The sequence below is a fragment of the Diceros bicornis genome, chromosome 6 (assembly GCF_020826845.1).
Source record: "Diceros bicornis minor isolate mBicDic1 chromosome 6, mDicBic1.mat.cur, whole genome shotgun sequence".
NCBI lineage: Eukaryota > Metazoa > Chordata > Mammalia > Perissodactyla > Rhinocerotidae > Diceros > Diceros bicornis.
Window position 1 is genome coordinate 44,722,841 of NC_080745.1, and position 22,211 is coordinate 44,745,051.

The 22,211-nt window shown below is 38.1% G+C and overlaps 1 protein-coding gene across 17 annotated transcripts in view; it reads left to right on the top strand.

Moving 5' to 3' along the window:
• ANK3 (ankyrin 3) overlaps window positions 1–22,211 on the top strand; it is a 641,124-nt gene that overhangs the window by 573,009 nt on the left and 45,904 nt on the right. For 11 of the 17 annotated variants that reach the window (XM_058543390.1, XM_058543388.1, XM_058543400.1 and 8 more), the window contains 8 exons: window positions 14,205–14,416; window positions 15,245–15,452; window positions 16,492–16,588; window positions 17,208–17,436; window positions 18,072–18,197; window positions 18,971–19,093; window positions 19,516–19,542; window positions 20,634–20,715. In XM_058543390.1, coding sequence (XP_058399373.1) covers window positions 14,205–14,416; window positions 15,245–15,452; window positions 16,492–16,588; window positions 17,208–17,436; window positions 18,072–18,197; window positions 18,971–19,093; window positions 19,516–19,542; window positions 20,634–20,715 — 1,104 coding nt within the window. The remainder of the gene's footprint in view (window positions 1–14,204; window positions 14,417–15,244; window positions 15,453–16,491; window positions 16,589–17,207; window positions 17,437–18,071; window positions 18,198–18,970; window positions 19,094–19,515; window positions 19,543–20,633; window positions 20,716–22,211) is intronic. The other 6 variants (XM_058543386.1, XM_058543394.1, XM_058543393.1 and 3 more) reach the window with 1 other exon arrangement.

Here is a 22,211-nt window from a genome sequence, read left to right on the forward strand (position 1 = left end):
AATCTATCCATTACTCATCCATTTATCAACCACCACCCACGTGCTAGGCAGTCTGCAAAGACACTGTGTTACATAGTGGTTGAAGTCCCTGTCTGTGGCTTCATCCCTTCTCCTCCACCCTGTTCTTAGACGGAGGTTCTCATTTCAGCCCTAAAGCAGACCAGCTAATTCAGCTTGGGCAGGTCAGTTAACCTCTCTGAACTTCAGACACCTGCTTTACCGAAGTGCTATGTAGGCTGAATAGTAACTGACCCGCAACAAAGTAGACATTCAGTAAATGTAGATTTTAACCTTCTCCCTGGCCAAAACTACCTATTTCAGAACTCACTTCTCTCTTTTCCCTTTAGTCTTTTTGTGTGTGTGTGAAAACTTGACTAGTAACAGATTAAAAAGAGAGAAAGAAAGAGGGATTCCAGGGTCCTTTCATAGACTATGGCATTCTGAATCACCCTGAAAGGTAAGAACCTCTTAATTTTTATGCCCTTTTCTCCTTTAATTCTATAGCTATGGATGTATATCCTTTTAAAAAACAAAACCATTTAAAAGTAATAGATATTTATTATTGCCCCATAGGCTCCTCTTCTCATATTGAACCATCCTTGTGTTGTTTTCCATAGAATCCTGTTGTCATTTTTTAATAATTTGAGTTCTGAATTTTTAAGAACAGGTACAGGGTGAGAATCTACTAAGACTTTGCTTCCCAAATGTGTCAAGTCATAAACTCACCTGAATTGAGTGTGAAAAGCAGATTTGCACGTTCCACCCCTGGCCTACCAAGTCAGAATCTCTGAGAGAAACCTATGAATCTGTGCTTTTAATATGTAGCATTGGTATTGCCCATGATCTGGCCAGTTTAGGGTACACTGCACTGGGAACTCAGTTCTCTGTAGGTACAATTGTGGTACAGGCATCACATTTGTGCTGCAGATTATTTTGTTGAGTTTTTCTCTGTATGTAAAGGGTGGGAGCAAAGTACAGATTCTTGGTAATATACTCCTGCTTCTCTGGCCTAAGTAATAGATCATTTTAAAATCTGAATACTTGCTAATTCAATCCTAGAAAGAACACTGGTGTTGTTCAGTTTTACATTATCAGACTATTGCTATTTGCCTGGAAATCTGACCTTTCTGATATATACCTTTTTAGTTTGCAACACAGAACTTTCAGAAGTGTTTCATAGCCAGATGAGTTTTTAATTCAGTTTGACTAAACATCCATTAAGTAAACAGTAAGTTCTGAGTTATAAACACGTGGACATAATAGATTTTACTGTGGATTAAAAAGTAGGAAGACTAGAGCCACTTTTTCACATACAAATTTTTTATTAAAAAAAAACTATTGGGCCAGCGTGATGGCCTAGCGGTTAGGTTCACGCACTCTGCTTCAGTGGCCCAGAGTTTGGGTCACAGGTTCGAATCCCAGGTGCAGAGCAGTGCACCACTCATCAAGCCATGCTGTGGCAGCGTCCTATATACAAAATAGAGGAAGGTGGGCACAGATGTTAGCTCAGAGCCACTCTTCCTCACACACACACAAAAAACTATTAAAAGAATAAACAATAACCAGTCTCTTACTCCTACATATATTTTAGAGCAAGATTTAAAGAATTATGCAGTTACTTGGTATGAAAAATGTGGGTCTCATTAATTCCCAATTGGTTTCTTTGTTCATAGATCCTGGTTGAACATCTACAATATACCAGACCTCAATATCAAACAGCATTTAAATTAATATAATTTACCTGTGGGTACTTCACATTTTCTGAAAAGAAAATCTAATTTTAATACACATTAATAATTTATCAAAATTGTAAATAGAATAAAAAGCCTTGCGGTCAGGTGCTCACGATGCCACGTAATGTGGCCACAAGGCAGGGCTTCACAGCAGCCGAGTGTCAGGAGCCCTCTCTTCTCTCTCCTGTAGCTTCTCTTCAGCTGGGTATTTAGTTACCAGTTTTCAAACATTCAGCTAAGATCATTTCATTATTGTATTTTAGTTTCCTTTTTTTAAAGCAAGAAACAGAAGAAAACATATGCTTGAGCTGAATCTACATTAAACACTGATAGTCTGTTGTATTATTTATTATATTTATATATTATTATTTAATACTAGTATTTGTATTATTATTAACCCATGTAATAACACATGAGTATACATTCATTATAATGTGTGTCATGATTTTCTTCTTCTCTCTCCCCTTCCCTTCATTTTTATGTAAATTATATGAATTTACACATAGACATGTAAAGATGTGATTAGTCAATCGTTTTCATTTTTTTGTGACTTTTTCATTTAATATGCCTTGGAGATTTACATATTACAATATAAACTTCTACCCCATTCTTTTTAATACTGCACACTGTTCCACAGTATGAATACGTCATAATCTATTTAACCTCTGTCCTGTTGATGGCCAGTAAGATCTTGTGATAGATTTTCAGGTCATAAGAACTGTGTAGTGACTTTACTAACTGGTTCTCACCTCCTCCTCTTGCCTACTCATATTTACCTACTATCTACAGCATTTATTTTCTCACTTACGCAGCTATCCTAGGGTGTAATAGCCTAGCCTTCAGCTGTAGCTCTTGAAGTGTTATGTTTCTTTTTATAAACCAATATTTAAATTATATATATTTTTTGTATTTTTTATATTTCTATTGACTTTTATTCTCAAGAAAAAGTTAAGAATATTTTAAGTATACATAAATAATAACCTGGATAAGGGAAGATATCTTTTCTTCATTTCATCATGTGGAGGCCTGGGAATCTGAGTAATTCAAGAAAGCAATATGTATATGATTCTATTTAAAGAATGGTGCATGGGGACTCTAATGCCTAAAATTGCCACATTAGTTTTCCTTTGAGTTGAAGCTTATGTTTAAAATACCTGTTAAAATACACATTGAAAGGGCCGGCCTGGTGGCCCAAGCGGTTAAGTGCGCGTGCTCCGCCGCGCGGCACCAGGTTCGCTGGTTCAGATCCCGGGCGTGCACCGACGGACCGCTTGTCAAGCCATGCTGTGGCGGCGTCCCATATAAAGTGGAGGAGGATGGGTATGGATGTTAGCCCAGGGCCAGTCTTCATCAGCAAAAAGAGGAGGATTGGCAGATGTTAGCTCAGGGCCGATCTTCCTCACAAAAAAATAAAAATAAATTTAAAAAAATACACATTGAAGATCAATAATTATGCAAGTTTTACTGGTGACAGAGGAATTGCTAAAAGCTTTAAAATACAGTGGGTACAACAAAGAGCATCCCTGAACCACTGGCTAATCCTAAAAGATGTCAGAAATTGAATGTGGGGTTAGAAATCTGAGCTGCTCTATTTACCACTCATCTGCTGCATCTGAGATGTACACGCTCACTTTATGTTTGGGGTGGCTTTAATGCTTTATCAAAGGTAATATAGCATGAGTGCGGCCAGATTGCCTCCGCTACACAAAGTGGCAGTTCCTCCCAGTCCATTGCTATTCCAGTTTCCTGGGGTGATGCAGCTGTCTCTACCTTAATTCCTCACAAATGGACGTGCACGTATCCACAACACTGACACACACAAATGGGTAAGAAGCGCCCATTACCATGAGTCCCCTGAAAGATGCCTCACTCCCTCTGGTAGTTCCAGACTGATCTTGAGTAAACTTGCTACTCACAGGATACCCAGCTCATTACCTGCAGAGGTAGGAAATCGGTCTTGTTTGAAGGATGTAATTTCATGGCAGCATCTTGTTAAATTGCTTGCACTATATGGAGTCCTGAGCTATTTCTAAAGGAGAACGTAATCACAAGTTTGAGGCTGAGGTAAAAAAATATCTACTTAGCTGCTGCTGATGTGCTGCACAGTAATTTAAACAAATTATCAGAACTGTCTCAGTTGCAGCATGAGTTGTGAACTCTGGAAATTCAGACTTTTTAACATTAGCCAAATCGTGGGAAGGGAAATAGATCTGCTTTGTTATGGAAAACTTTTATTTTCTGTTGATTGCTGAATAGGTGAAAACTTCCCCAGAATATTTCCCTAAGCAAACTCTTAGATCCTTCCTATTTTTCTATACTAACCTTTTCCTATTCTTTACCTTTGTTTTCTTTCACTGGGGACTCATTATTTAGGTTTGGACAGAGCAGAGGGGAAGGAGATGGTTAGGAAACAGAAAGGACCAAAGTCCCAGTTCCATTTTTCATCCAGAGTGAACCCTGTTTCTCTCCTAGTTGACGATTAAGTTGGTGCTCCCACCTACGAGTTCAGTGGCTGGTCTGTAAAATGAGAAGATGCCACTGATCCGGTTACCTAACCATCCACTTTAGCATTCTACAGATTTCTATTTAGATAAGCCATGATCTCAGCCTTGTGCATCCAATAAAGGAGGCAGAGGTGTTCATCGTTAAGGGATGTATCAAAGGGATGTATGTATCAGAGGTGTGAAGAGAGGCTTATGTGAGTAGCAAGCAACGAAAACAAAACCACCACCCCTCCCTGAAGTTTGGAGATTTTCCCTTTATCTTGTAACAAGTAAAACTGCCCAAGCTAGATAAACCCACAGGCAATACTATCTTATTCCCCAGCCTCCTCTCAGCTCCTCAGCTCCAGCTCCATTTCCCATCCCTCTGAAGTAACCAGTGCTAACAGCCTAGAATGTTTCTTCTACAAATTTCTCCTATAAACATGTACAAATGTGCAGATTATATTTTTCCCCTAAAAAAGGATCATGCTATGCATATTGCTCTGCATCTTGCTTCTTTCTTCACTTTATACTGGTCAATGACTACCTGCCTGGCTTCCACTTCCCTCAGCTCTCTCCTCTAATGTCACCTCCTCAGAGAGGTGCTTCCTGATCATCCCATTTAAATAAGAACCTCTCCTCCCCATCGCCCCCTCCCTGGTCACATTCTAGTTCCTCCCCTCAGTTTATTTTTTTCTTCATATTTGCTTAGTGATATGTGGCCCCCTCCCATTAGAATGTAGTCCCCAAATGAGCAGTGACTTAGTTTGCTCTCTACTGCATCCCCAGTGACTATATCCGTGCCTGCACATAGTGCTCCTCAGTAAATACTTGGTAAATGAATGAATCTGCATCATCCTACTTACTAGCTGCAGGAGTCTCTAGAGTATGGGTGAACCATGACTTATCTAACCATTCCCTTGTGATGGGCCTGCAGGCTCCGTCAAGCTTTAGTCATTACAAGCAATGCTGCTTTGCATGGGCTCGTAAGAAAGATGTCAGAAAATAGGACTGCTGGGTCCAAGGATAAGTGCATTTTCTTTTTCTTTTTCTTTTTTTTTTTTTGTTTATTGCAGTAACATTGGTTTATAACATTGTATAAATTTCAGGTGTACATCATTATACTTCTATTTCTGCATAGATTACATCATGTTCACCACCCAAATACTAATTACAACCCATCACCACACACATGTGTTGAATTATCCCTTTCGCCCTCCTCCCTACCCCCTTCCCCTCTGGTAACCACCAATCCAATCTCTGTCCCTATGTGTTTGTTTATTGTTGTTATTATCTACTACTTAATGAAGGAAATCATACGGTATTTGACCTCCCTCTGACTTATTTCACTTTGCATAATACCCTCAATGTCCATCCATGTTGTCACAAATGGCTGGATTTCATCGTTTCTTATGGCTGAGTAGTAGTCCATTGTGTATATATACCACAGCTTCTTTATCCATTCGTCCCTTGATGGGCACTTAGGTTGCTTCCAAGTCTTGGCTATTGTGAATAACGCTGCAATGAACACAGGGGTGCATGTATCTTTACGCATTGGCGTTTTCAAGTTCTTTGGATAAATACCCAGCAGTGGAATAGCTGGATCATAAGGTAGGTCTATCCTTGATATTTTAAGGAATCTCCATACTGTTTTCCATAGTGGCTGCACCAGTTTGCACTCCCACCAGCAGTGTGTGAGAGTTCCCTTCTCTCCACATCCTCTCCAACACATGTTGTTTCCTGTCTTGTTAATTATAGCCATTCTGACGGGCATGAGGTGATATCTCATTGTAGTTTTGATTTGCATTTCCCTGATAGTTAATGATTTTGAACATCTTTTCATGTGTCTGTTGGCCATCTGTATATTTTCTTTGGAGAAATGTTTGTTCAGGTCTTTTGCCCATTTTTTAATTGGCTTGGTAGTTTTTTTGTTGGTGAGATGCATGAGTTCTTTATATATTTTGGAGGTTAAGCCCTTTACAGATGTATGGTTTGCAAATATCTTCTCCCAATTGTTAGGTTGTCTTTTCGTTTTGTTGATGGTTTCCTTTGCTGTGCAGAAGCTTTTTAGTTTGATGTAGTCCCATTTGTTTATTTTTTCTATCGTTTCTCTTGCCCGGTCAGACATGGTGCTTGAAAATATGTTGCTAAGACCGATGTCAAAGAGCATACTGCTTATGTTTTCTTCTAGAAGTTTCATAGTTTCAGGTCTTACATTCAAGTCTTTAATCCATTTGGAGTCAATTTTTGTGTATGGTGTAAGGTAAGGGTCTACTTTCATTTTTTTGCATGTGGCTATCCAGTTTTCCCAACACCATTTGTTGAAGAGACTTTCTTTTCTCCATTGTATGTTCTTGGCTCCTTTGTCAAAGATTAGCTGTCCATAGATGCGTGGGTTTATTTCTGGGCTTTCGATTCTATTCCATTGATCTGTGTGTCTGTTTTTGTGCCAGTACCATGCTGTTTTGGTTACTATAGCTTTGTAGTATATTTTGAAATCAGGGAGTGTGATACCTCCAGCTTTGTTCTTTTTTCTCAGGATTCCTGTAGCTATTCGGGGTCTTTTGTTGTTCCATATAAATTTTAGGATTCTTTGTTCTATTTCTGTGAAAAATGTTGTTGGAACTTTGATAGGGATTTCATTGAATCTATAGATTGCTTTAGGAAGTATGGACATCTTAACTATGTTAATTCTTGCAATCCAAGAGCACAGAATATCTTTCCATTTCTTTGGGTCTTCTTCAATTTCTTTCAGCAATGTTTTATAGTTTTCCGTGTACAGCTCTTTCACCTCTTTGGTTAAGTTTATTCCTAGGTATTTTATTCTTTTTGTTGCAATTGTCAATGGGATGGTATTCTTAATTTCTCTTTCTGCTACTTCGTTGTTAGTGTATAGAAATGCAACTGATTTTTGTATGTTGATTTTGTATCCTGCAACCTTACCGTATTCGTTTATTACTTCTAAAAGTTTTCTGGTGGATTCTTTAGGGTTTTCTATATATAAAATCATGTCATCTGCAAATAGTGACAGTTTCACTTCTTCCTTTCCAATTTGGATCCCTTTTATTTCTTTCTCTTGCCTGATTGCTCTGGCTAGGACTTCCAGTACTATGTTAAATAGGAGTGGTGACAGTGGGCATCCTTGTCTGGTTCCTGTTCTTAGAGGGATAGGTTTCAGTTTTTCACCATTAAGGATGATATTAGCTGTGGGTTTCTCATATATGGCCTTTATTATGTTGAGGTACTTTCCTTCTATCCCCATTTTATTCAGAATTTTTATCATAAATGGAAGCTGTATCTTGTCAAATGCTTTCTCTGCATCTATTGAGATGATCGTGTGATTTTTATTCTTCATTTTATTAATGTGGTGTATTACGTTGATTTGCGAATGTTGAACCCTCCCTACATACCTGGAATAAATCCCACTTGATCATGGTGTATAATCTTTTTAACATATTGTTGTATGCGATTTGCTAGTATTTTGTTGAGGATTTTTGCATCGATGTTCATCAGTCATATTGGCCTGTAATTTTCTTTTTTTGCGTTGTCCTTGTCTGGTTTTGGTATCAGGGTAATGTCGGCTTCGTAGAATGAGTTAGGGAGCTTCCCCCCCTCCTCAACTTTTTGGAAGAGTTTGAGAAGGATAGGTATTAAGTCTTCTTTGAATGTTTGGTAGAATTCACCAGGGAAGCTGTCTGGTCCTGGACTTTTATTTTTGGGAAGGTTTTTGATTACTGTTTCAATCTCCTTACTGGTGATTGGTCTATTCAAATTCTCTACTTCTTGATCCAGTTTTGGAAGGTTGTATGATTCTAAGAATTTATCCATTTCTTCCAGATTGTCGAATTGGTTAGCGTATAGCTTTTCATAGTATTCTCTATAATCTTTTGTATTTCTCTCTTATAATCTTTTGTATTTCTGAGGTGTCTATTGTAATTTCTCCTCTTTCATTTCTGATTTTACTTATTTGTGCCTTCTCTCTTTTTTTCTTAAAGGTTTGTCAATTTTGTTGATCTTTTCAAAGAACCAGCTCTTGGTTTTATTAATTTTTTCTAATGTTTTTTTGGTCTCTATTTCATTTATTTCTGCAATGATTTTTATTATTTCCCTTCTTCTACTGATTTTGGGCTTTGTTTGTTCTTCTTTTTCCAGTTCCTTTAGGTGCATTGTTTGATTGTTTATTTGAGGTTTTTCTTGTTTGTTGATATAGGCCTGTATTGCTATAAACTTCCCTCTTAGAACTGCTTTTGCTGTATCCCATAAATTCTGGCATGTCGTATTTTCATTTTCATTTGTCTCCAGGTATTTTTTGATTTCCTCTTTGATTTCTTCGTTGACCCAGTCGTTGTTCAGTAGCATTTTGTTTAATCTCCACGTATTTGTGGCTTTTCTGATTTTCTTTCTATAGTTGATTTCTAGTTTCATACCGTTGTGGTCAGAAAAGATGCTTGGTATTATTTCAATCCTCTTAAATTTATGGAGACTTGGGGGCCGGCCCAGTGGCGCAAGCGGTTAAGTGCGCGCGCTCCGCTGCGGCGGCCCGGGGTTCGCTGGTTCGGATCCCGGGCGCGCACCGACGCACTGCTTGGTAAGCCATGCTGTGGCGGCGTCCCATATAAAGTGGAGGAAGATGGGCACCGATGTTAGCCCAGGGCTGTCTTCCTCAGCAAAAAAAAGAGGAGGATTGGCGGATGTTAGCTCAGGGCTGATCTCCTCACAAAAAAAAAAAAAAAAAAAAATTTATGGAGACTTGTTTTGTGGCCTAATATGTGATCAATCCTGGAGAATGTTCCATGTGCATTTGAAAAGAACGTGTATTCTTCGGTTTTTGGATGGAATGCTCTGTATATATCTACTAGGTCCATCTGTTGTAGTGTGTCGTTTAAGGCCAATGTTTCCTTATTGATCTTCTGTTTGGATGATCTATCCATTGGTGTAAGTGGAGTGTTAAAGTCCCCTACTATTATTGCGTTACTGTCTATTTCTGTTTTTATGTCTGTTAATAATTGCTTTATATATTTAGGTGCACCTACATTGGGCGCGTAGATATTTACAAGTGTTATATCCTCTTGTTGGATTGTTCCCTTGATCATTATGTAATGCCCTTCTTTGTCTCTTTTTACAGTTTTTGTTTTAAAGTCTATTTTGTCTGATATGAGTACTGCAACCCCAGCTTTCTTTTCATTGCCATTTGCATGGAGTATCTTTTTCCATCCCTTCACTTTCAGTTTGTGAGTGTCTTTAGGTCTGAAGTGTGTCTCTTGTATGCAGCATATATATGGGTCTTGTTTTTTTATCCAGTCAGCCACCCTGTGCCTTTTAATTGAAGCATTTAGTCCATTGACGTTTAAAGTAGCTATTGATAAGTATGTACTTACTGCCATTTTTTAACTTTGTTTTTTTCCCTCGGTGTTTTAGTAGTCCTTCTCTGTTCCTTCCTTCTTCTATACAGAATTGATGGTCTCTTTAGTTTGACCTCTGTCTGAAAGCTCTACTCTTTAACTCCCCTCCTCCCTCCTTTTATGTTTTTGATATCATATCTAACCTCTTTTTTGTGCATTTGTATCCATTACCCTCTTATCATGGAAATAGATAATTTTGACTATTTGTGGTCTTCTCTTTTCCCCTTAAATCAGTCCCTTTAACATTTCTTGTAGCACTGGTTTCTTGTTAACAAGCTCCTTTAATTTTTGCTTGTCTGGGAAATTTTTGATCTCTCCTTCCATTTCGAATGACAACCTTGCTGGGTAGAGTATTCCTGGCTGTAAGTTTTTTCCTTTTAGCACTTTAAATATATCATGCTACTCTCTTCTAGCCTGTAAGGTTTCTGCTGAGAAGTCAGCTGATAGCCTTATGGGGTTTCCTTTGTATGTAACTTGACATTCTCTTGCGGCTTTTAGGATTCTCTCTTTATCTTTAATTCTGGACATTTTGATTATGATGTGTCTTGGCGTGGCCCTCTTTGGGTTTATCCTGTTTGGGGCTCTCTGTGCTTCCTGTACCTGGATGTCTGTTTCCTTCCTTAGGTTAGGGAAGTTTTCATCTATTATTTCTTGAAATAGATTCTCTGCCCTCTTGTCTCGCTCTTCTCCTTCTGGGACACCTATAACACAGATGTTAGTGCGCTTGATGTTGTCCCAGAGGTCCCTTAGACTGTCCTCGCTCTTTTTAATTCTTTTCTCTTTTACCTGTTCACCTTGGGTAATTTCTTCTAGTCTTTCGTCCAGCTCACAGATCCGTTCTTCTGTATCCTCTACTCTGCTTTTGAGTCCCTTTAATGACTTTTTCATTTCCAGTATTGTATTCTTCATTTCTGATTGGTTCTTTTTTATATCTTCCATTTCTTTGTTGACATTCTCACTGAGTTCATCTATTCTTCTCCCCAGATCAGTGAGCATCCTTAACACTCTTAGTTTGAACTCCCTGTCGGGTAGCTTGCTCATTTCTGTTTCACTTAGTTCCTTTTCTGGGGTTTTGTCCTGTTCCCTTACTTGGAATGTATTCTTTTGCCTCCTCATTTTGTCTCTTTCCCTGTGCTTGTGTCTACGTATTAGGTAGGTCAGCTACGTCTCCTGCTCTTGGATAGGTGACCTTATGTAAGTGACATCTTAGGAGGCCTGTTGTGTGCTTCCCTCAGTTCTCAATGTTCCAGGGGTGACCCCTATGTGGGCTACGTGTGTCCTTCTGTTGTGGCCTGTTTGCTCTCCCTGTAGGCGCCCAGGGAGGCCGAGTTATGCTCCTGGCCAGCTGTTGTAATGCTCAGCTGCTTGTAGTTGTTGTGGGCCCTTCAGTCTCTTTATCAGGTGTGGGGAGCCCCAGCACAGTTGGCTGCAAGTTCTAATAGCACATTTGTGTTGCAGTATTTCTTTTAAGTGAGTAGGCCCCCAGCGTGGCCGGTTGTTAGGCTCAGGGCCTTACAATTGCTATAAGCCTCCAGCCTTTAGGTCTCTTGTCAGCTCTCTGAGGATTGCAGCTGAGTGGGACTGGCCTCAAGCATGGGAGCACCCAATTGTTTCAGGCTTTGGAAGGTGGGTCAAACCCCCTATGTGGGTCTTTGAGAAGCACAAGTCTTCTGCAGCTGACAAGCCTTGCCACCCACAGGTCCACACACACAGTCAACACAGTCCTGCCCTGTGTGCACGCCCCGACCTCCTGAAGCGGACCCAGTCTCTCCACGGCGGGAGCCCCACACTCTCCACCCGCTCCTCATGCACGCCCTGCCCCACTGAAGTGGGCTCAGTTGCCAGGCTGCAGAGAATCCAGTCACCAATCTATGCAGGCCCACACGTTGCCTGAAGGCTTGTTGTTGGGTGGGACCAGTCTCTAGGGTGGGCTGCCTGCCCTGGCTGAGCTGGATTAAATCGGTGCTCTAGTGGATGGGGCAGACCCTGGGCTAGCAGGCCTCAGGGAGAACTCCAATGGCGTCTGTTACAGCACGCCCACACCAGGCCATAACAAGGGCCGCCGCCAATGTCCCAGTCCCTGCAGAGGTCTCACCTCTCACGAGATGCACTCAGGGCCTATCAGGTGAGTCTCTTTTCACCAAAGCACTGTGCACCTTTCTTTCTGGTCATTTTAGGTTGCTTTCTGAAACGGGTGAGTTTGCGCGTGGGCCCTTTAAGAGCCGGTTTTAATCTCTTTGTGAACCAGCTTTTCTGGGGGTACTCCCCAATGTTTTAGTAGCAGGCAAAGTCAGATATTATGACACTCCTCTCAGTTTTGCTGGGTCCACAAAATGCCCACAGCGGGGGCGCTCCCCGGCTCAGGGCCCCGCTCATCCAGGGAGGCTGCATAACTGTGGGCTGCTCCCGGCGGCCGTGAGGCTGCGGCTTGTGAAGGCGGCGTTTTTCCTCTCCAGAAGGGAGTCTCTGCCTCTTCCACCTCAATTAGGATTGTCCATTGTTGCAGGAGTTCCTCTCATCCAGTTTTCAGTTCTGTCTCAGGGGTAATTTTTCCACGAGTAGTTGTAAATTGGCTGTGTCCACGTGAGGAGGTGAGTTCAGAGTCTGCCTACGCCGCCATCTTGACTTCGTCCCCCTGCATTTTCATTTTGAATAGATGATGCCCAATTACACTGTCAAAAGATTACTGCCATTCACACCCCACCTGCAATGAATGAAAGCACCTGTTTTTCCAAAATTTTCTCTGGACTGATGTTATCAGTCTTTAATCTTGCCAAGAGGTATAGAGAGAGATCGTATCTTGTTTTAATTGGTATTTCCATGTAAATTATTGAGTTTGAACATTTTAGTATATGTTTATTGACCATTTTTCAGCCTCTGTGAATTGCCTGTCTATAACATTTTGCCATTTTCTATTGGCTTGTCTGTCATCTTATCAACTTGTAGCTGCTGTGGGTATTGTGCATATTAATCCTTTATTTGTCATGTGTGGCTGTTATCTTTCCCAATCTGCCTTTTGTCTTTCAAGTTTACTATTTTTGTCATAGAAAGCTTTACATTTTTATATAGTCAGAACTGCCATTTAGGATTCTAGGTTTCCAGTTTTCAGTGGGAAAGTTTCTCCTAACCAAGGCTAAACCCTATTCTCTTGATTTCTTTTCTTTTTTTTTTTTTGGTAATACTTTAATTTTTTTAAGTAGTTAAAAAATTATTATCCAGCTGGAATTTTTATTTATATTTGATAAGATGCAGTGATTTAGCTTTGTTCTTACAAATAGATTTTCAATTATGTCAACATTGTGTTTTAAATAAACCATCTTTCCCCCACTGATTTGAAGTTTAAATATATGAATTTGATTTAAATATATTCATTTAAATACATAATACATATATAAAAGTAGACTTAGATATATATTATTTATGTGTGTATGTATATATGTGTGTGTGTATACCTATGTAAATTTGAATCTATTTCTTGATTCTCTATTCTTCTCTCCCAACCTATTCATCTATTCTTATACATATTTCCTATATTCTTATATGTCTGTCTATATAACTGTTTTATTATGATATTTCTAGGTCAGTTTTAAAATATTATAAGATAAATTCTCTCACAAATCTACTTTTCCAAAATATTCTTAGCTAGTCTCAAATATTTATTGTTTCCTATGATTTTTTAAATCATATATCTCAATTAAACCTACCAGAATTCTGCATAAAATCTGGCTTTTGAAAGAAGATCCATCTGGCTGCACTATAGGGGATGGAGTGGAATAAGGGGAGGCAAGTGGCAGGGAGATGGTTAGGAGGTGATCTCAGTGATCCAGGCAAAGCATAACAGGGCCTGAACAAGGAGGTGGCAGGAGAGGAAGCTATTTCCAAAATATGGAATCGATGGGACTTTGACCTTTAGATGTGAAGTACAAAGGAAAGTGAGTCAAAGCTATTAGACTGGAGGCCTGGGCAAACCGTAAACCCTTTGCCAGAGTTAGGACTACAGGGGAAGGAGTAGGTTTGGAGGTGGGCAGAAAGGAAGATGTGTCCATTTGTAGATAGGTTGAGTTTGATGTATGAGGGCCATTAGTGGGCAGATAGAAATTGGTGATGATGATACTAATCATTTGGGTAACTTAAAAATATTTTAAAGAGGTTTTCAAATAAAGTTCTAGAGCCTTTCAGACATACTTAAGTCCTTATTCACTTTCTTGTAAGGCCCTACTTTTTCTGACTCATTGCTACTTTTGGCAGCTTGAGAGCAAATTATTGTAAATAATCACAGAATGAGGTATCCCTTCGTGAATAGTAGAAATTTGTTCATATGTGGTCAAATGCCAGTTTTTGCAGATGTTTGTTCCTCTTTAGTAGAAATATTTTTCTACAAATACCATATATGAATAGCTTTATTATATTTTTGCAAAACTTAATATTGTTTTTAAGGTCACTGTAGTTTTCTCTTTGTCATAAAAACTCTGTTTAGACTACCAAATAGAAATAATTTTAACGATCAAAATGACACATCAGTTTGTCTCAGGGTATTGTGTAGATAGGCTTATTCTCATGGCCTTTTCATTCATTTGTCTTTTCAGAACTTGACAGCCCAGAAGAGTTGGGGAAGAAGCGTATCTGCAGGATTATCACTAAGGATTTCCCCCAGTATTTTGCAGTGGTTTCACGGATTAAGCAGGAAAGCAACCAGATTGGTCCTGAAGGTGGAATTCTGAGCAGCACCACTGTGCCCCTCGTCCAAGCTTCTTTCCCAGAGGGTGCTTTAACAAAAAGAATTCGAGTGGGCCTCCAGGTAATGTGCACAAAAAGTTGTTTTCGTTAGTACATGTAGAAAGCACGTGAGCACGTTCTGCCCTGGAAACAGTTGTCATAACTCATCCTAATGATATTGCTAATCAAAGCATTAGGCCATTTTGGGAATCATTTACCTATTTCAAATGAAAAGCATTAAGTAAAAAGTTAGCTTAGTGGCTTGTTAAATAAGGTACATATTTTATGGTTTTTGTTTCAAAGTATTACTTGGTTTCTAATGAAAGATGTTTTTTTTAACCATAGGTTATTGGTCTCAGGATATGGAGCAACAAAAGCACCAAAGAGCAAATATACCATTAAAGAAACAAACCATATTTGATTTGGTTTAGAATATGCCACATCATAAAAATCAGTAATAGTGAAACTTGCAAGCTTTTAAATTTTGGTTGGATTTAAGTAAATCATAAATGCTGGGTTTTATCCAAACCAGTTGGAACTTGTTTTGGTTTGGAAATTTGACTGAAAATCTTGGCAAGAATGGTCTTTCTTGTATTTATTCATTTCAGTTAGACCTTGACCAGTACTTTTTTTCTTATCGAGTAAGAAAAATAACCTGAAATAACTTAATTTGTGTTGTTAATTAATATAGTAATTAATAGTTTAACTTAAAGTTCATGTTCTTTTTGTGAGGCTGACCTCTCATGCCTAAAGAGTTGGGTTTTTTTAGAGTTTAGTGCTCTTAAGTACTGGGAAGGCCTTCAGTAAACACTTGGTTATCTGTTTTTGTTTATTCCTCCTCACTTAAAATGTCAACTTTCCAAAGAAAGAAAAATGTCCACTTCATTTAAGATCCTTTCTCTGTCTCTAGGCCCAGCCTGTTCCCGATGAAATTGTGAAAAAGATCCTTGGAAACAAAGCAACGTTTAGCCCAATTGTCACTGTGGAACCAAGAAGAAGGAAATTCCATAAACCTATCACAATGACCATTCCGGTGCCCCCACCCTCAGGAGAAGGTGTATCCAACGGGTACAAAGGGGACACCACACCCAATCTGCGCCTTCTCTGTAGCATTACAGGTTTGGTTATGTTGTTGCTATACTTGCTATTAATGCCGGCATTTGCAATGATTCTGTACAAAGATATAAAACCTTTGAAACATCCATGCCAACGTTATAAGAATAGGGGAAAAAAAAATAAAACATTTTACTTGTCCATCACCTCATCTGTATTATCCTTGTAATCATTTCTTTAAGATGGTGATATCATGACATTTAAAATTCAGTGATATCATTTTTCCTGCTATTAAGTTTTGTATTAATAGTGCCCTTTTATTGAGGTTTTATTGAATCTACTGGAACATCTAGGTAATCTCTCAATGACCTAGACAGAGGTGGCGGACCTAGCAACACCCTTTAGACTACAGTAAATTGGATGGACTTTGGGGAACACAGAGCTCCCACAGAGTGCCAGGAGTAGGGAGGAGCAGAGAACCTGATTCTTCTCACTACTCTGTTCACCAGTGTAACCCAGTAGACTAGATATGCAGGGCTTAGGAGAACACGTTTTGTGGTAAGCACCTAAAATCCAGAGTTTAATTCATCATTTGATTAACTTAATATGATTTTTAACTGAAAGTCTAAGATTAAGACAGGTTGTTTGTTTGTTTTTGAAGAGCAATTTTAATGGCTGATTCTCCCTTTTACCCTAGAAAATTAAATGATTCAAGCAGTACAAAATGAGATGCTTCTTAACTTTCTCGATTGTTCTTTGTTTAAAAAAAAAATAAAAGAATTATATCGTCTATCTGAAACAACAAATCTTTGCACTTATAAAATGCACTTATAAATTGTGGTTGCCCAAGTTTAAGCATTCATTTGTACCCAAACAGAAAAGTAATTTTTTAAAAATCTAATAATATCTTACAAGGAGATCACTATAAGCCGGTAAAAGTATAAAAGAAGAGTAGAGAGGAAAACTACCTTTTGTACGTGTCATTAATCGAAAGTGTTGGATTTGGCAAGTTGCTGGCTATGCAGGAAGAACAGGATGATGATGAAAATTTTACAAGGACCATCTCCCATAATAAAGTCAACATATCTGCTGCTGTTCTCTCAGGGGGGACCTCGCCTGCTCAGTGGGAAGATATCACAGGAACTACTCCTTTGACATTTATAAAGGACTGCGTCTCTTTTACAACCAATGTTTCAGCCAGGTATGGAAATATAGGATTCCAAAAAGCACTAAGGAATTAGTTTTATTACCTTTTGGAAAGTAAAAATTGTTGTGTTCAATACCAGTATGATTCTTTTCTTAAATTTTGATGGTGAAGTTGGGCCTGGGAAATTTAAAATACAGTAGGATAAGTCATTTTATCCAGTTCTTACAGGAAGCCATGAGGTGCTAGACTTGCTTCTTCCAGTAGAAGTTCTCAGCAATTCATAAAAACTGATAGGATTTTCCTTTCTCTCCTATTTTCTCCCATAAAATTCTTGCCCCTTCCAATGGTAGAGTAATAGATTAAACTTTTCAGCAGGAGTAGAAAGGAAGGCGGGTAAGAGATAACCAAGAGTTTTATGGGAAAGAAAAAGGAGAAAAAAATCCTTAGCATTTTCTTAGCAAAATTATAACAATAAACGTAGGGTTTCTATGTTTGATAAACAGAGTAAACACCTTTGCTTTTTCTTTAAATGAACAAGTTAATGTTTTGGTTTAGCTCCTTTATATAGTCTCATTTTTTTTAGTGGTGAATTTTTTTAAGATTTGTCTTTTAAATCACCTCATTTTCATTTTTCTGTTTTGCTTTTGTTTTGTTTTGTTTTTGTTTTTCTCAGATTTTGGCTTGCAGACTGCCATCAAGTTTTAGAAACTGTGGGGTTAGCTACACAACTGTACAGAGAATTAATATGTGTTCCATATATGGCCAAGTTTGTTGTTTTTGCCAAAATGAATGATCCTGTAGAATCCTCCCTGCGATGTTTCTGCATGACAGATGACAAAGTGGACAAAACTTTAGAGCAGCAAGAGAATTTTGAGGAAGTTGCAAGAAGCAAAGATATTGAGGTACCTTGTTCACAAACAAGTTCATTCAATTACATTCCCCAGATATGGGGCTTTATTTTGAGGCCATAATAGCAGTCACTATAAATTTATATCAAGTACATTATTGACTTGAGTTTTTGTTTAAAAAATTTGATACAGATTCATTCTCAAATTATTTTAAGTGTCTTTGAGCTTATCTTAGTTGGTTAAAATGTAGTACTAATGAATCTAAGTCATGATCTCCATTTTCCTGTGGCTACTTGAGTTATCTTATTTTCATGGTCACTGTCTACACACATTACCATGATTTTCCTTTTTCAAATCTAGTGATCAGATAAGTATCAAAGGGTCAAAAAAAACTTTCAAAGTCTATATGAATAAGTGATTGATGTTAGGCACTTTCTCCAACATGTTTCAAGTTGCTAGAATAGAAACAAATATATAATTCTGTCTTGTACATGCCCATGATACGGTTTCCAATCACAATTATTGAATTATGAGACAATAGAGTTATTTTTGTGGCAAATAGCACCATAGTAGTAATTTCCTATTAAGGAGACAAATGCGACACAGAAATATGTCAGTCTTTTAATGTTGTGTGACTAAAATCTCAAAATTCTTTCAATTTAAATTATGTATTTCTTTTACTCTAAAAGGTTCTAGAAGGAAAACCTATTTATGTTGATTGTTATGGAAATCTGGCCCCACTTACCAAAGGAGGACAGCAACTTGTTTTTAACTTTTATGCTTTCAAAGAAAATAGACTGCCATTTTCCATCAAGGTAACTCATCTTCAACAGAGACTCCGTGAATTTAAAAAAAATAAAAAAACCTCTTAGAGAATAAAAAGAAAAGATTCTCATGATTTATTCAGTTTGAAATATCCAACCAAACCTCAATTCATAGGAACAGGGTCAGATTTTGTCCTAGTTCTTCCCGAGTGTTCTTTCGAGCCAGGAAAGCTTTATAGTTGGTACAAAGAGTCTTTAACTTTTGAACAGCTAAATAATCGTTTATGTTTAAGCAAATGTTTGTAAGACCAAACAGTCGAGAATAATAAAATGCATCATATCTGGTTAATGCTCAGTAATCAAATAGTGGATGAAATCCAAATTCAGTATTCAAGTTTCACCTTCATTTCTGGTGGAGCCCAGGGAGGTTCTGGAGAGACCATCTTCCTCCTCAGAGAACAGAAGGACATAGGACAGTTGTTTTATTGTTATTATTATTTGCTGTTACTATTGTTGCTAAACCTGTGGCTTTGAGCAAAAGAAATTATTAGACAGGAAGGAAATGCATATAACCCAGACTATACAATGGGTTGTCAGGATAAGACAAGCAGATACAACTGTGTTTAGACTAGGACTTGGGCATTCTAAATCTTGCTGAGTTTAAATGTGACCACCTTGGTTGACGTGTAATTGTTATCATCTTTTCCCTTTGCTTTTCCTGCCTCTTGAAAGGCTCCATAAAACAAACATGCTTAACTCATGTACAGACAGAAATCCTCAGAAAAGTCTCTTTCTATAACTGTCAACTGCCTGAATTCTTCTAGATCAGAGACACCAGCCAAGAGCCCTGTGGTCGTCTATCTTTTCTGAAAGAACCAAAGACAACAAAAGGACTGCCTCAAACAGCTGTCTGCAACTTAAATATCACTCTGCCAGCACATAAAAAGGTATCTTTTATTACTGGTTTATTTTAACTTTTTTTCCCTGGTCTTGAAGAAGTGGGCCCTTTGGTATGCAATTAAGGAATGCTTTGTAACATGATTAAAGCTCTTGAAACTCAAGTTTTATTAGTTTCTTTGTGTAGATTGACTAAGTCTTGTTACTGTGGTGTCAAATTCTTATGGTTTGTTTGATGGAGTCCTGTTTACTGCTTCTGCTGGTAGTTCATAGATTTTTCAAATGTCACACATTAATTTGCCATGGATGTACAGTTCTTGATATTTTTTGTTGGCTTCTTTTGATTTGCTTTGCTTTCTAAATCAGCTTGCATTTTGTGCTCCCTACTCAGTCCTTTTCATATCCTGATATTCTTTTCCCTGCTGTCCATTATAATATTCCTTGTCTCTGCAATGCATCTTTGGACCAAAAGGAGACAGAGTCAGATCAAGATGAAGAGGTAATATGAACACTTCTGCTTTTACTCTATCAGAGATAGAATAGAAATTGAATCTGTATAAAAGAAGTTTTGGAGGGCTGAAGTATGGGAAACTTACATTTTTGCAGATCTTAGCTCAAGTGAGGTAAAGTGGTGTATGTTTTTCTTAAAGAATGGTCACTCTTCCTCCACATGAGAGTACTTGAGTACTTCAGTCCATTCAATAAAATTATAGTTCAGCTAATGACTTAAAAAGAGGAACTAAACTTCTTTAAACATTTTTAAATGTGATAGATTGACATGTATAAATATACATTTGTGCATATTTTCACCTAGTATCCACTGTGTTATAACTTTTAAATCAAGATCATGAGTAATATATGAAATTTATTGTACAAATCAACTTCTTTTATGTAATATAAAATATGTGTTCAATGGCTATTGATAAGTATTTGATATTCTATTTAAAGAAATTTATCTTGGCCATTTTTTTAAGGGCATAGCTGTTCAATTAAGTTTTGAATGAATTTTTCCTTATAAGTTGTCTCTTAATATTTTGCCAAGCTAAATGATAATTGAATTTTTAAAACTCAAACCTCAGTAATAATAGAGTCAGCAGCTTTAAGACTCAGTAACATTATTTCTAATAAAACTATTAACCTGTTTTTAATCTCCTCACCTACACTTTATGCCTACTAACTTAGAGAAACCACAGTACTAATCAGAATAATAAACTTTGTGTGCCTTTTTTCTTGAAGGTACTCACATAGGGTGAGTGTACTTTGTGATATATGTGCTTTCAATATGAGTGAATTTGGGAAAATTGACTGCTCTGCAGCAGAAGCCTCTGTAACGCTTGTCTTTTATTTGTAGTTCCCTGTAGTCTGCTGTGTTGGTGCTCTCACATTTGCTAAATGATGGTTATTTGTTGAGATGTAGGGTGGGACTATAGACTCTCAGTAGGACATTAACGTTTTCATGAGGAAAATCCATAAGAAGGAAAATAAGGATAAACAGGATATCAACATGCCATCCTACAAAATGTTTCGAAACTATGAAAATGTGACAAGGAAGCTGGACACAGTCGGAATTCCTCTTTTTTTCTTTTTCAGGCCGAGAAAACAGACAGACGACAGAGTTTTGCCTCTTTAGCTTTACGTAAGCGCTACAGCTACTTGACCGAGCCTGGGATGAGTGAGTTTTCTAACACATTTACTAATCTATGTGGATGTTTATAAGAAGAGACATTTTTTCTATACAAACTGAATTTGGGGGTCATTTGAAAACCCAATGGCAAAAGAAAAACTGCCTGCAGGAAAACTTGATCATGAAATCTAAGTAATATATTATACATCGTTGAAGATATGAGGTACAAACACCCCTAGATCATAGGTTCAAAATGTTTTTTTTTTAAAAGCCATTAACTATTTTTAAATTAGCAACATCTATTACTTATCTTTAAAACCTTTGATTTCACTTTGATTGTTAACTCTGCTAGGAGAAAATGTACCAATGTTGCTTTAGATCTATGCTCAAAAGAGAAAATATTTACTGTTAGATATTTGGGATGGTAGAAAGGATGATAAAGTAACTTTGGTTGTCATCTCATTTTTCTTAATATAGGTAGGTCATTATACCTTAATCCTGATTCTTTTTCTTCCCACTTTGCAAGAATTATATTTTCCTACTTTCTTGAGGTAGTGCTGGTTTCCCGACTTCTTATCTCCTCCTTCCTTCTGTCTCTCCCTCCCTCTGCCCACTCCACATGCCTTTTATTAAATATCAGTTCTAAAGCTGGTCTTCACTAGACTGGTTAAACCCTTTTCTTCTGTCTTGGTTTGCTGTTAACTAGCTTGCAAGCATCCAGGTATAGATTCCTTCAGTCATATTCATTCATTTTCTCTCTGTCTCCCCCTCCCTCTCCTTCCCATTGTCACCTCTGGTGATCACTACAGCCCTCAGGATAAGCCCCTCCACCAACAGGAACTGAGAACAGCATTGTGTCTGATTGGTACAGAGTGGTGCCACTTTAATCAGCAGCGGATTTATACAAAAATTATTTTTAAATTAGTGAATCATTTCTAGCTGTTTCCCATTACTCACAGTTACTTGAGTTCAGGGAGGACTGGAAATTTACCAGTAAGAGCCACACTTTGGTTTTTCCCACCTTTTCTGAATTCCTGTTTCTGGGGGCCCACATAGCATAATTAAATGTGCAGCTGGAAACTACTCCACCGCTTAGCTCAGATGATCTTAGTATAATCTGAGGTCTAGCCTCTGGACTACTAGGGAAGCTTTTATATTCAGACATTAAATGAGGAGCATAAGAGAAATGAAACCCTACCACACGTAGGAATGTTCTTCCAGATCTCAGTTTTTTCCTTGAACATAAATGTCTAAATCCTTCTAAAACCGTAAGGGCTGAAATTAACTCCCATTTTACTACAAAGCAGGGAAGGTATGTGTGCGTGTACCTAGATGGTCTTTCAATACAACTAAATCTTCTGGGTAGAAGTTTTCCTTCAATATTCTTTTGCCGCCGAGCTAAGGCTCTCATGGGATAGTTGGTTAGGACTCCCAGGCAACGTCCTTAACCTTTGGACTGGCTCCATGGACCAGCTACTTCAGGTCAGAGGCACTTCTGGGCAGGCAAGCTCCCATCTCATTCTGGTTCCTAAGGTATTTGTTTG